Genomic DNA, 15,640 nt, shown 5'->3' on the forward strand with positions numbered 1-15,640 from the left:
GCTTTGATTCAAGGAGAAAAGTGAAGGAGTAAAGAGGAATGTAGGTTTTTAAGTAAGTTCCCACTCAGTAATGATAGACTGAAGGGGAAAAAACCAAACCCCACTGCACAGATTTGCATATTGTTTATTATCCCTACAGGAAGGACTAGCCAGGAGTCGGCTGCAAGCAGCAGAACCTACAAGCCTGTGTCTGTGCCTGCCAAGAATATGTCGATCGTGGATGGTAGGATCTGTCCATTACTCTAATATGCTCTCTCAAATTGTAATGAAGGTGTTTGTTCAATGATGAAGTGCCTTAAGCATCTTAATTTCTGTTAGGCCAATTCAGCTGTGAGAAATTCTTTTACTTTTTTTAGTTCTTTTTTTTTTAAGCTTGACTGATATTTACAAGTTAGTAAGCTTTAATGTAAATCCCTTCAGTCTTATGTTGTAGCAAGTTTTAGAAATGCCAGTTTGTACTAAGGAAGAGAAACTTAGCTGTGCTTTTGGCCGCATATGTGAGAGGAAAGGCTCTGAGGAAACAGCATAAGTAATCTGAGTATCAGGGATAAAAATACTGCTCACAAATCTATATGTGAATCCCACACAAAATACCCAAAGGTGGAGCGAGTTTTAATTGCTCAACACAACACCTACATTTTAAATTGCTCAACAAATGACCTAAAATACTGCAGAGGTGTTAATGTCTAAACTGATGTTAGACATACAGGAATATCAATTCTAGTAATATTTTTCTCTTCCTCTTAACCAAAGTTACTGAATTTTTTCAGCCAGACTGAGAAGCACCTGCTGCTGCACAGAGGGTTAGAGCCCTGGGTTGTCAGACTCTAGCAAAGGCTTAATGTAGGTTTGGGTTTGGGAGGTTTTGCTTGTCTGTTTTACAGGTTATTTTGCAGAGAAAATGCATGCTAAGTGGGTCTTAGCTAAAAAGAATGAGGTAACATTGTTTTCATTTTATTGTGTGAGCTCTTCAGACATACTACGTTTGTTTTATTCTAGCCTTCAAGTCTTTGAAACCACAGCCCTCTCTGAATTCATCTAAATCTTACTCTGAGGTAAGAAAACACCTTGCATGAGGGAAGTTGTGCGCTGTGCTGTCTTCCCATTTGAAAAATAAATGTATGGCCAAGACGTCAGCCTGAACCAGCAGACATTCCCAGGCTGCGTCGGTTCCAGCAGTAAGTTTCTGCCTGTTAACTTGCAGACCTTCTGTGCGTGGGGTCTGTCTGAGAAACACGAAGCCCATGTTTTATTTGTGACCTTATCTCAGATATACAGACTGTGTGTATCTGAGTATTTCTGGGGTTCCTGCAAGATCAAAGATCAGAAGAGCAAAACGTGTGCGCTGTTTGCACGTTGCACAGTTCTAGCCTGGAGCCCTGTCAAGTGTGTGTTATACCTAAGTAGGTGTATAGCTGGAAAAAGAAAAAAACAAAGGTTCTGCGCTCTGATACTGTAGTATTATGCATATTTCTGTAAGAATACGTTCTGTGGGAAAAGCTTTATAAATGCTATCATTTTTTCAGGATATTATAGATGATGACTCGGATCTAGAAGACATTTCTCTTACTCCTTGCAGAGTAAATCAAAGGTCGGTATGTTTGCTACCATGACTGCCTTATTTCTGATCGGTGACCAACAGAATCCAGGGATCTGATCCATTACCCGAAACAAACAGATTTTTAAAAAAGTCGCAACACGACTCAGAGAATTTATATGAATTTTTACCTATTAATGTGGATGATCTTCCTGTAGCAATAAATTGTTTTACTGATTGAGATAAGCTAAGTCAGAGTTCTAGAATTAATATGTTAGTGTGAAAAAGTGAATCCTTCTACTTACTGCTGTTTCTGTTCATTCTTAATCTCACCATTGGTGAGATGGTGGTCCAAATGTAAGTTGAAGGGAAAGTTACTGGAATGTCTGGTAATTGAGAACACACTGATGCCTTTTTTTTTTTCTCTCTGTACGTTTCAAGGTTGCCAGCTACATCTTCATTTAGTAAAAGGGGTTCACAAAGCCAGACATCTAGAGGAGTTGATTTTGAGTCAGATGAGGTATGGTATAGAGTGGTCTTTTTCCTCTCTTTTATTTCATATCAGTTTCTATAGGTTACTCTTTTACAGCTGTTAGAATAAAGCATTTCAGAGTAAAATTGAAATTTTGGGTTTGTTTTGATTTTTATTTTTCACTAGCAGGGCTGGATTATTGTAACCAACTCTAATTAGAATACATATGTAATCATCAAAAATAAGGCTAGAAGGGACCCCAGGAAAATATCCAGTCCTTTTTCCCTTCAGTTCTTAATCAGTTAATTGTCATTCCTCACATGTGTAATTTTGTCTGGGGAAGAAGGTAATCACGATCTCTTCTAGTGCTTGGCTATGCCCTTTCATTTGTTTATGTCTGTATTCTTGTAAAAAGGAAGGGTTTGAGTTTTGGTGTTGGGGTGGGGTTTTTTTTTTTGTTTGTTTGTTTGTTTTTTTTTTAATTTAAAAATGGCTATTTTCCGGGTACTTCTGTTACAAAATACTTAGACACACTTTAGAATAATTAAAACACTATCTTCAAGTGTAAGATATCTGTCTTTGCAGTGTATATTTGAATGGGCAGGAAATGATTTCTTCCATAATTAAACAAGTAGAACCTTATTCACAGTTTTGGGCTGACTAGAATACACGCCGTGCTGTGCAGTTCTGTTTGACAGACTGGCAGACTGTCGCCTGCGGTCAGGATCCCAGCCTTAACAATGCCACTTCAGAGAAAATGTTAAATTCTTGTCATAGAACCATAGAATGGTTTGGGTTGGAAGGGACCTTAAAGATCATCTAGTTCCAACCCCCCTGCCATGGGCAGGGACACCTTCCACTAGACCAGGTTGCTCAAAGCCTCATCCAGCTGGGCCTTGAACACTTCCAGGGATGATGTCCTTCTTATCCCTTTTCTCCACTATGCTGCCTCTTCTTCTTGTACCTGAAATACAAAACTGCATGCTTGCTTAGACATGCAGAAAGAAACAGTGTTTTTGATTAAGGCACATCTCAGTAAACTGCTGTGTGATACATATATGGACATAACTGTACCGAGGTACGTGATGCTCCTAGTGATGGTGTTGTCCTAGGTCACACCTGAAATAGAGATTGTTCCTCTGAGTAGCTGTTCTGATCATATTGATGTAAACCCAGTGTCTGTTCTGTGCACACGTGTGATCTGGATAAATCAATAATCTTTTTCATGTCAAAACCAACAAAACCAGGTTTGTCAGAAAACAGGGGATAATGTGACCAGGCTTTGTCGTTTAATCTGAAGGTGACTTTACTGTTTATGACTCCGAATGCACGCTAGTTCTAGTAATGCCTGTCTGCTTACAAATTGCAGGATGAATTTGATCCATTCCAAAGCACTTGCAACATCAAGAAGAAGTAAGTGATTTCTGGCCCACTACGCAAGAGAGACCCCGAAAGTTGGGGAAGGAAATGGAAAGCGGTTTGCAAGGCGTTCTCTGTGTGACATTTCTCTGTACATAATGACTTGCATTCAGTTCTCACTTCCTACGAAATGTTTTTGGTTTGGGTTTTTTTTTTTTTCAGTGGCACCAAATTTGGTATAACCTGGGTGTTGTGTTGCTTGGTGCATTAGACTTGACTGTCTAATGCTCTGAAGTACTGCCATGAAACTGCAATTTCTTCCTAAAACTTGTAAAAGCCTATTTTCTGTCTGTGATGACAGTGTAAATAAGTCATTTTTATAGTAAACTCCCATCTCTTGGGCTTGAATTTTGCAGAGGATTAAATTTATAGTAGTATGCAAGTGTGGATATGGGCACGGGCTTGGTCAGCATAACAACACTTGTACTTAGTTGCAGTTTTCCACACATACAGTTGAAAACTTGGAATAGCAATAGTTTGACCCAAAAAGACAGTTTTCGGTATTGAAGCTGGAAAATGTTCTAATACTTTCAGCTCTGCTAGGAGAACTAAACCCAGTAGTGCACTGTTATTAAATGTCATGGTATACGGGAACGAATTCTGCTCTGTGATTCAAAAGGTACCAAAGACTTCAGATGGGGCTGCATTGTCCGCTTTCACCCTGTATGACCCTTACAGCTTCACAAGGAATGCTGCTTGAGGAATGAAGGGATTGAGCCAGTGATGGGTGGGATATTGTCTCTTACTGTTTCCTTAGCTGACATTTTTCAGGTGTCCGTTTCCTCCGCCCACTGCTTCAGTGACCCTCCCAAAATGTCATCACCATTTTCCAAATAAGGCTTTCAAAACACAGTTTTGAAGGAGCCTGGACCTAGACCTATTCCTCCTCCTCTCTTTCCACCTCTGTACAACCCCCTCCCCAAAAAGTGCTGTTCTAGAGCCATGGCTGTGAGAGCTAATGGAGGACAAGGCCCAGAGGGTTCACCAGCTCTCGCCACAGCTCTGCGTACGCTACGTACTCCGAGTAGCTGCTTTCTCCATCAAAGAGACGGGACTGGGCAGTGGTGTTTCTGACTCACTGGACATCACTTGCTACCTTGCCTGCAGAGGTGTGTAGCAGGGAACTTAGCTGGGCCCTGAGCTTCCTGAAGACTTCCATGATCAAGGCCAGCAAATTTCTGGTGTAGAGCTTGGTGGCAGCTTAGACAGCAGCGAGATTGACAAAGGTGTCAGCAAATCATTTGCTAGTCTGCCTCTTTCCTTTCATCAAGGGCTGTCAAAGCTATAATGTTACCTATGCAATTAAAAAAGCTGCTGTAACTATCCTTCAAGATGAGGGTGTAGGTTTTTTTTAAAAAATAAACTATTTCTGTTAAGTAAATCACGAATGGTGGTTGTGCAGGCTGCATTGAATCTGGGGGACTGAAACTTTTAGAACTCTTTGCTGCCGTACGTTGCTGTCCACATGTCTTGGGTCTGGCTCGGTGGAGTTAACCTCCCCCCCAGGCTGTGCCCTGCTCTGCCTGTGTAGCTGGGAGGGTGCTGATCCCACACCCTGTTTGGGGTACTGCGGAGCAGCGCTGCACAGCATCCGCGCCGTCTCTAGGCCAGGGAGTGGGGCGGAGAGGAGCCTACCGAAGTTCAACAAGGGCAGGCGTAGGGTCCTACACCTGGGGGGAGGAGTATCCCCATCACTGGTACAGGTTGGGGGGTAACCTGCTGGAAAGCAGCTCTGCAGAGCGGGGGTGCTGGGGGACAGCTGGTTCACCATACCATGTGCAGTCGTCGCCAGGAAGGCCACTGGTATCCTGGGGTTCATGAAAAAGAGCGTGGTCAGCAGGTTGAGGGAGGTCATCCTCCCTCTCTACTCTGCCCTGGTGAGGCCATTTATGGAGTGCTGTATCCAGTTCTGGGTTCCCCAGACAGGCAATTAGCGGAGAGAGTCCAGACGAGGGTGCGAAGACGGATGTTGGGAATGGAGCACCTCTCTTTTGAGGAAAGGCTGAGAGAGCTGGGTGTGTTTAGCTGGAGGAGAGGAGGCTGAGAGGGGATCACATCAATGCTTATAAATGTCTAAAGGGTGTGTGCCAAGAGGATGGGGCCAGACTCTTTTTCAGTGGTGCCCAGTGACAGGACAGGGGGCAATGGGCACAAAATGGAACGCAGGCAATTCCACCTCAACCTGAGGAAAAGCTTCTTCACTTTGTGGGTGCCGGAGCACTGAAACAGGCTGCCCAGAGAGGTTGTGGAGTCTCCTTCTGCGCTGTATATACTCAAATCTCTCCTGGATGCGTTCCTGTCCAACCTGCTCTAGGTGAACCTGCTTTGCCAGCAGGGTTGGACTAGATGGTGTCCAAGGATTCTCACCATTCTGTGATTCTCTAGTGCCTCCACAAAGGCCGCGAGGCTGGGGGTGGGCAAGAGGTTGGGACGGGACGCAGGCAGGACCCCAGCTCACCACAGAGACGTTCCACACCACGTAACCCTGTGCTCGCCAATAAAAGCTGAAAGGAAGGAGGGGGGGCTACATTTGTTATTAAGCCATTTGTCTTCCAAAGTAGCCACTGCCCCTACTGAGGTGGCTGGACCTCGCCTGCTGATGGGACAAAAAGAACAAATCCTATGCTTTGCTTTCACACACGACCTTTGCTTTGTTCCATTCAACTGCCTTTATCTTGACCCATGATCTTTTAATCCAATTTTCTCCCCCTGTCCTGTGAAGGATGCAGAGTGAGCAGCTTGATGGGCACCTGGCAACCCCCCAGGGTTAATCCACCACACCAAATTAAACCTATTCTGTTAGAAAGACTTAAATTGTCTTGTTAATCGTTTCACTAAAGTCTTAAGGGGACTCTTAATTTTGCAGGCACATCCTAGGCAACGATTTTAGCAAAGTATATAGGATTAACAGCAATCCTAGCAAAGGTTATCTCTACCTTTTTCCATTTGGGGTTTTTTTTCAGTAAATGGTCAAATTCCCCGTGGCTTTGTCTATAGTGTTAAACCACAGCAGTTCTGAGTGGTCTTTTAGAGAAGATAAAAACAGCATCCTTCACTTTGGGGGCGAAATGTAACCTGTTGCGTGCAGACTATGCTATAAGCAGATACTTCTCCTAACTGTCAGTGTGATTTGTTATGTGGGGGGGTAGGATGCTCAGAAAATCAACCTTGTTTCTCAGAGCTCACACTGGATAGTTTTTGAAAAGTCACTTCTCACTCGTGTTCACACCTGCCCCAGGAAAGCTCAAAAATTCAGCAATGCCACGGCAGTGAAAGAGATTGTTGCCAGGAAAAGGCCTATAATAGAAGATTTTTAGATAATGGCCTTTTAACCAATGGTTAAATAAAGCCTTTTCCCTACAAACCCTGCTCCGGACGGGGTTAGTTGACACCACACAAGCAGATCTGTCCCCAGCAGAGGGGCAGCACCATCCACATGTAGGGGCATGTCTTTCTGTGCTGTCTAGCATTTACAGCTCTGGGTCTCCTGCTACTGATTTTAGATTTCCACTGTGCTTTTGGGTACAGGGAACACGCATCCTGCCGTCTCACCAGTGCTGGGTCCCCTGTAGGGCTGTCCATTGCTGTGGATACTGGGCTCACTGGCCTGGGACATCCCTTCCCATCCTCTGTCCCTGATAATCACCTATCACTCGATTTCTGTAAACTCCAGAAAGCAGAGTTTCACATCAAACTTTTTATTTATTCCTTTGGCCAAGAGGAAATCCCCGCTAGAGGAGTGTTTTAAGTATTTCTCTGTCTTGCTGAGAGAGAAAGGGTCTTTGGAAAAATACTGAGTACAGTCAGCCAGCTTGCTATTCACAGTTCATCTGTTTTCCGTCTATTCTATGCTAGTCAGTGTCATGCTGTGAAATAGGCTGAAAGTTGCCTGCCAGACCTTGAAAACTGAGCTTAACTGTGTCCAGGGAGAGAATAGAGGTGCCACACACGCCACTGGTTTAATCTGCATGGGCTGGGCTGCTAGGAGAGAGAAAGGATGCTGAGGATGGGAGAGATTGATTTGCCTTTCTGACAGATGTGCTTTTCTCGGACTAGCACCCAGAGGAGCGCAGCTGCATGGAAAAGCAGCACGTCAGAGCAGGAGTAACATCCCTGCAGCCCAATGGCTGCCGGAGATGCCTCTTGGAGCTTGCGTAGGGGTATAAAGCTGGCTGAAGGAGCAGAAGTAGCGGCGAACGGAGCTGGAGAGGAGCATGCTGCGGGAGGCAGGAGCATCCTCCCGCTCCTGCTGCTCGCTCGCTGTGTTTGCAGCCCGGGCTGAGTGCAGGGAGGGCAGCTCTCCTGGCACGCTGTTTCCAAACTGGAGGAGCAGAGCAGCGTTTTGGAGATGTTGTCCTGTTTTGTCTGGCTCTCCCTCCCCAACTTGGTTAACGCCTTTGCGACCCCAGGAAAGTTGCCTCTCAACGGGAGTCTGGAGGAGCCTTTTAAAATCCTCAACATCTCAGGTTTCTTTCCTTGGGATAACGACAGCCTGGCGGACTGGCAGAGCTTTGTGGGCAGGAGCCGGTACGGAGCGGAATCGCAGAGCGTGACGGTGAAAGCCCTGCTCATCGCGGCGTACTCCTTCATCATCGTCTTCTCCCTCTTCGGCAACGTCCTGGTCTGTCACGTTGTCATCAAGACCAAGCGCGTGCACTCCGCCACCAGCTTGTTCATTGTGAACCTGGCTGTAGCCGATATCATGATCACGCTCCTCAACACGCCTTTCACACTGGTAAGACCGGGGCGCAGATGCCATAAAGGCTTCGCAGTTCGGTACTTCGGTGGCCTTTTCTTCTTCGTGCCGCTATGAGCAGTGCGTGAATGTCTCGCAGGCACCTGTCCAGTCCAAACTGCAGCGTGTTATCTTTGGAAAACTCCACATGTCTTTTTCTTCTCTGATTCCTGTTTTCTAGTTGAAGATCTGAAATCAGCCATTTGTTAAAAGTGGCCCTGATATCACTTGAGCAGTAATAACCTCACAGTGATTACTTTGCACTTCATAGGGTCTGGTCTTTCTTTTCCCTTTCCCTTCTATGAAGTATTTCCGAGGTAATACTGCCATCCTTTTCAAAAAAAGATTAATGCTCACTATCACTTCACAAGCTATGTTGAAAACCTGTAGTTTGCTTTGAAGTAAAATAAGGTGTACAGGTCAGCCATATCCTGTAAGGATGGCTTAAAAGGCAAAAATGAACTTACTGACTCAACAGTTAGGCTGCAGAAGGACACAGTGTGAAATAAAACAGAACAAACACCTTTGGTACTGCTGTGCTGTGTTGTCCTGGAAGATTCTGCCAGGCACTGAGCAGCAGTAGCCTGCCTCTTAAGGGTTCAGAAAACACACAGTTCTACAAAGAACCTGCTATTTCAAAAGTATCTTTTACATAACACAAGGCATTATGTGCCTGAGGTGTCTCTGACATCTATAAGCATGTGAAGGTGGGGTGTGTGGGGGTGTGTGTGTGTGCACAAACTAATGGTTTTCTGGTTTTAGGCTCGTTTTGTGAACAGTACCTGGATATTCGGGAAGGGGATGTGCCACGTGAGTAGGTTTGCACAGTACTGCTCCCTCCACGTCTCTGCCTTGACCCTCACAGCCATTGCCGTGGACAGACACCAGGTGAGAGCTCAGCTGGGGAGAGTGTAATTAAAATGAGAAGGGATGAACCTATGTCCTTTCCTTCTCAGCCCCCAGATTAACGTAAGATGCATGAGGAGCTGACAGGGTGGGGGAGCAGGCCTGGCTCAGATGGAAAGGATTGTTTCAAGCCTGCAGCAAGGTGGGAGATGTCCAGTGCCTTGCCATCACTTCCAACTGGGAATGGGAGCTTTTCTGCAGTGGGTAACCCAGTAGCTCTCAAGGAGAAAGTCCAAGATCCTGACAGGAATTCATGTGGGCAGCTCTCCTCTGGGCTGGTTTATCCTGCCCGTGGGGGACAGCACGAGGGATGCAGGAACATCCCAGTTAGCTTCCGCAGCTCTGTCACCCTTTGCTCTGGGATGCCTCACCCCTCTTACCCCAAATATTGGACAGCTGCCTGTGCCATACTGGTGTTTGTCATGAGCAGAGCCGGGCTCAAAACTGGGGTCAACTGAGCATTATCAGCTTGGAGTCACCCAACAACCACACAGAACGGTTGACAGGTGACATTTTCTCCTAGAAAGCTTCTAGTTTCCGGAAAATGTCAGGGGTGTTCCAGGAAGGTCTGCTGAAATCACAAACCTGTAGCTCTTCGGGTCACTGATGCTGAAGAGTCTGAGACTATTTTCTCCTTTTTAATTTTGTTTGTTTGTTATTAATTAAATTGAACCTGGAAATGAGCATGTGTGCAAGACCTCCTGGTACCCGGTTTTCCCAACCTAGACACAAGCACCGAAATGCAAGGGTAGGACAGGGACCTGACTTCGCCCATTCCCATGGAGGAAAAATTCAGGCTTTCATGTACAGCTTACAGTCAGTGGGAGCCGGGTGAAGACAGAACTGCTTGCATGCTAAATTTCCACTTTACGGCTGGAAGATTATATGAAAAAATGATATAATCATTTCCTGAAATGGCATAAGCCTGAATATTGGTTTGTTTTGTGCAGGTTATAATGCACCCTCTGAAACCTCGCATAACTACTGCAAAAGGTGGTATCTACATCTCTGTCATCTGGATCATGGCAGCTTGTTTTTCCCTACCACATGCTATCTACCAGAAACTCTTTACCTTTGAATACAGGTAAGGATGTGCTTTGCTTTCTTCCACAGCCTCCCTGGAGGCCAAACTCAGTGGCCATATTTTGGCATCTTCTACTGAAAGCCCTGAATTTATGTTGAGGTTGGTCAAATATGGATCTGGTCTATGATTTTCATCAGATTCCTTTTGCAATGGCCGATACCCTGTTCTTGTTTCTATTTTTAATTATTTTATCTTTATTCTGTCACACTAATCAGATGAAATAGGGTAAGAAGTTAAAGGATCCGGCCTGGACGCTGTATTTCTGTATGCTGGCATTTTATAGGATGTGCCAATCTCACCTGTTTGGGCAGACCAGGAATGGGGAAAAACCTAACAGGTTTTAATCTACTCTTTAGTCCTGGGATAGTGACAGGATCTGAAAAGGCTGTCATGAGCCTCGATATTTGAAAAGTGATTTGATGAGGGAAAGGTCCTTAATATGTGCAGAGACCGTGTTTCTGTTGGTCAAAGGATGGAGAATAAACCCCTGCTTCCATGCAGCTGGAAATGCTGTAATTGATGAAATTCATAAAATTACCATAATGTCATGAATGCCCATGAGAAATTATCACCACATTGCTCACAGGCTGCTCCATGTCTCCAATCTTTGGACAGCAGAGGTCCCCTTAGCTGTGACATGTGTGTGTAAATGAAGGGTCTGGCTCCAGGTTTTATGGCCGGAGCCCACTCCCTCCGACCTCCACATTTCTGGTGTACTTCTTCCGCGGTGCCTGGCCATATGCGCTCTCACCCCCTGTCCGGTATCTCCGCTTGCAGTGAGAAAGTTACCCGGTGCCTGTGTCTGCCGGATTTCCCGGAGCCTGCTGACCTCTTTTGGAAGTACCTCGACTTAACCACCTTCATTTTGCTCTATGTCCTGCCCCTTCTGATCATCTCCGCTGCCTACGTGACGGTGGCCAAGAAACTCTGGCTGCGCAATGTCATCGGGGACGTCACCACGGAGCAGTACTTTGCCCTTCGCAAAAAGAATAGGAAGACCATAAAGATGCTGATGCTTGTTGTCGTCCTCTTCTCAGTCTGCTGGTTCCCACTGAACTGCTACGTCGTCCTCCTCTCCAGCCAGACCATCCACACCAACAACGCCCTGTACTTCGCCTTTCACTGGTTCGCAATGAGCAGCACATGCTACAACCCCTTCATCTATTGCTGGCTCAACGACAGCTTCCGAGCGGAACTCAAGGCTCTGCTCAGCATGTGCAGGAAACCTCCCGGACCCACAGAACAGAGGCTGCCCTCCACGGTCCCATCCTACCAACTGGCTTGGCCAGAAAACGGCAACTTCAAGAGGCTGCATGTCTCCCACATCCTGCCATCAGCCTCCAACATCCAGTCAGGAAAGACAGACATCTCTGCAGTCGAGCCGATAGTCGTGGCGAGCTGAACGGTGCCCCTGGGAAACCTGAAGGACCACACTTAGGGTGGGCTGGAGCTGAAATGGTGGGAAGGTGTGGAGCCCTGGCCTCCTTAGGGACTGTGCGTGTGATAAAACCAAGAAGGAGGTTCTGCAGGAGGTGGTATGAAAGAGCTGCATGTTTGGTGTGGGCAAACAGTAACGGCGTGGAGCCCCAGAGGGGAGGAGGAAGCAAACTCTTCCCAGGAAGGAACGCAGTATTTTTTCAAGCTGACTTTGGGCCAGCTTGCAGGACAGGATTCTCTGCATGTATGTCGCTCTTACCTGCATGACTAAGCCTTTTTATCACTGGGGCTGCGTGTCTGTGTTCTGCTGGTATTTAGACACTAAACCAACAATCTAACCACATCAGGCCTCCCTCCCCTTTTTCTAACTCTCTTCGTAGCAGCATGGCAATGGGTGCGATGTAGACCGTCAGGTTGCTGCCTTAGATCCAGCGCAGCTGGGTAGAAAGGCATCCCTCCTGAACTGGGGTCTGACAGGTCAAGATCTGTTCAGTATGAGTGAACAAACATATTTCATAAATCCATTTTTTGGTGGAAAGGCCCTCAAAAACGCGGAGGGTAAGGTGGACACTGAGAAACAGAGCAGTCTCCTACACTGCAGGAACTTTTTCTAAGGTAGAGGTGAAAGAGAGTGGATGCCTGTTCTTTGGACAAGTATATGGCGAACACCAATCTGTTAGCTCAGCATCTGTGGCCAGTGCTAAATCACACCGAACTTTTCTTTCACAGGATAAAGTCATGAATATTCAGAAAGCTTTCCCTCAAACAGAAAACTAAGCACCCAGAAAGCTACTTTGGAAAACGTTGGATGTACCATCCACAGTTAGAGCACCAATAATGAAAAACTACCCTGAGTTTGGATTAGGACCGTTTGATCAGAGCATCTCTGCATTGTTGTCAAGTGGCAGCTGAAGGATCCCACTGTTTGACTTTTTGATTTGTCTGTGAATGTTGCGCTCTCATCCTGTAAAGCACCTGGGTACTTCTCAGGTCAGACATTTGGGTCATTTCATCCCAACTAAGATGTTAGATCTCTGGAGAGAGAACAGATGATACCTGTGATGATAGCAAGTAATAAATGTGGAACGTTTTTCTGCAAGATATCTTCAGATGATTGTACAATTTCAGTGCATTTAAAGACGAGTGAAGTGTGTCCTTCTTAGGGTGACTAAGAAAATTGATGTGACCGCAGCTGTCTGGAGCAGTCTGCAGAACTTAATGTCCTTAGCAGAAGAAAATCTGGTTTTGAATAACAAACAAAAAAAAAAAAGGGCATTCCAAAACCTGTACCTTGTATTGCACAGGAAATCAGTAACTCTCTCTGTGCTGTGGAAATTAGTTTGAATGTCGCTCCAGGGTGCCCCATTGCATATTCAACTGGCAGCAGCCAGCAGTGGAGTGAGAAAAATCTTCTTTTTATAAATTAATATAAAAGAAAAAAAAAAAGAGGGAGAGAATGTTTTTCCCAATGTTAGTGGAAAATGTTATTTCCTGTAATAAACTTACATTTCTGAAATAATTTTAAGTCCAGTGCAGGTCTTTCACATCTGAGTATTTAAAGATACTGAAATACATACTGCTCCTTGCAGCCTGTCCTTTCACAAGGTGTTATCAGTCTCTCACTTTGAATCCAGTCCTATTTTATCACTCTTTATCAAGGCCCCGTGAGTCAGCGTACTTTGTGTCACTGATATGCAGAATCAAACCTTCCCTCTGCCTGCTTTTATCCCTTTAGCCAAGTCCTATTTCCTCCCTTAGCATTTGCAACACACCAGCCCTGAACTGGTCAGGCAGTTGGACTAAATGTTGTAGAACTGAAATTCTATTCTATTCTGTTCTGTTCTGTTCTGTTCTGTTCTGTTCTGTTCTGTTCTGTTCTGTTCTGTTCTGTTCTGTTCTGTTCTGTTCTGTTCTGTTCTGTTCTGTTCTGTTCTGTTCTACTGGAGATTGGTTCCCTCAGTCAAAGGAAAAACGGTCTGTGTTTACCTGCAGGTCCGAGTAGCAAGTGTTCCCTCACTTGCAGCAAAGGGCAGGGAGAAGAACAGTGAGGAGGAAGCCGAGAGGGGAGGGCATGTGTGATGGCAGCAGGAGGAAGAGGAGACTCAGAGACAGGGCAGGAGGGAAGGGAATGGCAGGAAATTCCTGAGGAAAGGAGATACAGGGAGCCCACATCATCTTCTCCCTATCTTAATTTTGTCAGAGGTTTTGTAAAGGTCTAACAAAGCCATTTTGATGGCTACATATTGGTTATTTTGTAGTCAGTAATATAAATCTTCCTTTGCTTGGATTTCTGGAATGGCTTTACTCAGCTTAAGCTAGTGATGAACAGAAGAGCTTCTGTGTCTGGGGTAAAAGGAGAGGGGTGAGAGGACATCAAGAGACCCTTCCCAAAAGTGTCCTTTCTTCACTCAGGGAAGCCAGTTATCAGGGCTATGGTTGAGTTTACGTATAGAGTCACCTGGCTTGCGGGATGGAAAGTGTTGTCTACTTGTTTTTTTTTTAAAAAGCCTGCCCTTAGAGAAACAAAATATTTCAAATCTACGTATTTTGTAGGATTCTTTCTCTGTTTGGTCATGAATGACTTGAGAGAGGTAGCCTGCCTGCAAATCTAGTTCTGAAAGTTAGATTTTGCTAGTAGCTTGATCTTCTGCTCTGATCTTTCAAAACACCTTCACTTCTGTGCATGGCCACGGGCCCTTCTGCCGGACCAGCACTGCCGTGGCTCTGTCAGCATCACCTGCCAGCTGGGGAGAGTGGGGTGAGCACGGCGCTGGGCGACTCTCCTCACAAAACCTAAAGTAAGGCACTTTAGCATGATTCTGCTGTTGTGAGTCTGATCAAACAGGAAAGGGAAAACCTTTTGCATTTTGGATTCATGTTTTTTATGCTTCAAGGCTTTTTTTTTTTTTCCTGTCACATCTTTTTTTCCAGAGAGTCTGTAGCATAAAAGACTCAAGCACAAATACTTCAATTGTGATTATTCTATTTGTTTTCTGGCGACGACTCAGTTGAGTTAGATGTCCAAAGTTTCTTTCTTGCCCATAAATCATTGCTTTCAGAGTGCTTTCAGAGTTTTGTCTGAATGGTGTCTTTGATTTGTGATACCATCATCAAACACAGACCGGCGTTCACGCTCTGCACCCTCAGGCACAAGCCTGATCAGACACTGAAGGGCCTAAAATTTTGATGGCAAGAAGTCTCTCAGTCTCCCCACTGGACAAGGACATGCTGCCATGACAGCTCTTGCATCAGCTGTGTTCCCATCATCATTCTGGGGACTCCTGGGAATTCACTACGACTGGTGTATTGACTTTGGTCCTACTGGGCTTGCTGGGTGTACTGGGACCTCCATGAGAGGGAGCTTTTGGAGTCGTGGGTTGCAGGTGCACTGGTCAGTTGGAGCTGATGGACAGACGGGCAGCAGAGCTGAGCCTCAGCTGATGCGCTGCCGACCCAACACTTTAATCCGTCTTTGCCAAGCTGGAACCATTTGGACTGAGACATGTTTTGCATCAGAGTTGTGTTTTTCCCTTTCAGTGAATGGGAAAAAGTTATTTTCAAGTTATTTTCAGTTATTTTCAAGCATGTACAGGTGTTATATAATGGATCCTGCAGCTAGATTCTTCTATTTAGCTTTGTCTGGGGCCATGGTCTGAACTTAGTAAGATGTTCCTTTCCAAAGCTGAAGGTCACCTTTGGCCATCTTAAGATTCACCTTCCTTGGGCACCATTACTGTCCTTTGAAGAGCTACATATGCAGAAATATAGAATCATAGAATCACAGAATGGTTTGGGTTGGAAGGGACCTTAAAGACCATCCAGTTCCAACCCCCCTGCCATGGGCAGGGACACCTTCCACTAGACCAGGTTGCTCAAAGCCTCATCCAGCCTGGCCTTGAACACTTCCAGGGATGGGGCATCCACAGCTTCTCTGGGCAAACTGTTCCAGTGCCTTCCCACCCTCTCCGTGATCTGGTTTGGGATTCTGGAGAAACAATTTGCATTCCCCAGTGCTGCTGAGATCAGTGGGGGTTGTGCTATAAGCAAAGT

The 15,640-nt window shown here is 45.5% G+C and overlaps 2 protein-coding genes across 2 annotated transcripts in view; both read left to right on the plus strand.

The window, feature by feature from the left end:
- Positions 1-3,426, plus strand: part of MRE11A (MRE11 meiotic recombination 11 homolog A (S. cerevisiae)) — a 19,158-nt gene extending 15,732 nt beyond the window's left edge. The window contains exons 15-19 of the mRNA XM_010158696.1: positions 140-223; positions 1,000-1,054; positions 1,517-1,591; positions 1,979-2,057; positions 3,379-3,426. Coding sequence (XP_010156998.1) covers positions 140-223; positions 1,000-1,054; positions 1,517-1,591; positions 1,979-2,057; positions 3,379-3,426 — 341 coding nt within the window. The remainder of the gene's footprint in view (positions 1-139; positions 224-999; positions 1,055-1,516; positions 1,592-1,978; positions 2,058-3,378) is intronic.
- Positions 3,427-7,769: 4,343 nt separating this feature from the next.
- Positions 7,770-11,582, plus strand: GPR83 (G protein-coupled receptor 83). The gene is made up of 4 exons (XM_010158697.1): positions 7,770-8,163; positions 8,926-9,051; positions 10,020-10,153; positions 10,931-11,582. The coding sequence occupies exons 1-4, from the start codon at positions 7,777-7,779 to the stop codon at positions 11,553-11,555; spliced, it is 1,272 nt and encodes a 423-aa protein (XP_010156999.1). The 5' UTR covers positions 7,770-7,776; the 3' UTR covers positions 11,556-11,582.
- Positions 11,583-15,640: the final 4,058 nt, after the last annotated feature.

Source organism: Eurypyga helias, unplaced genomic scaffold, assembly GCF_000690775.1.
Source record: "Eurypyga helias isolate BGI_N326 unplaced genomic scaffold, ASM69077v1 scaffold1359, whole genome shotgun sequence".
Lineage (NCBI taxonomy): Eukaryota > Metazoa > Chordata > Aves > Eurypygiformes > Eurypygidae > Eurypyga > Eurypyga helias.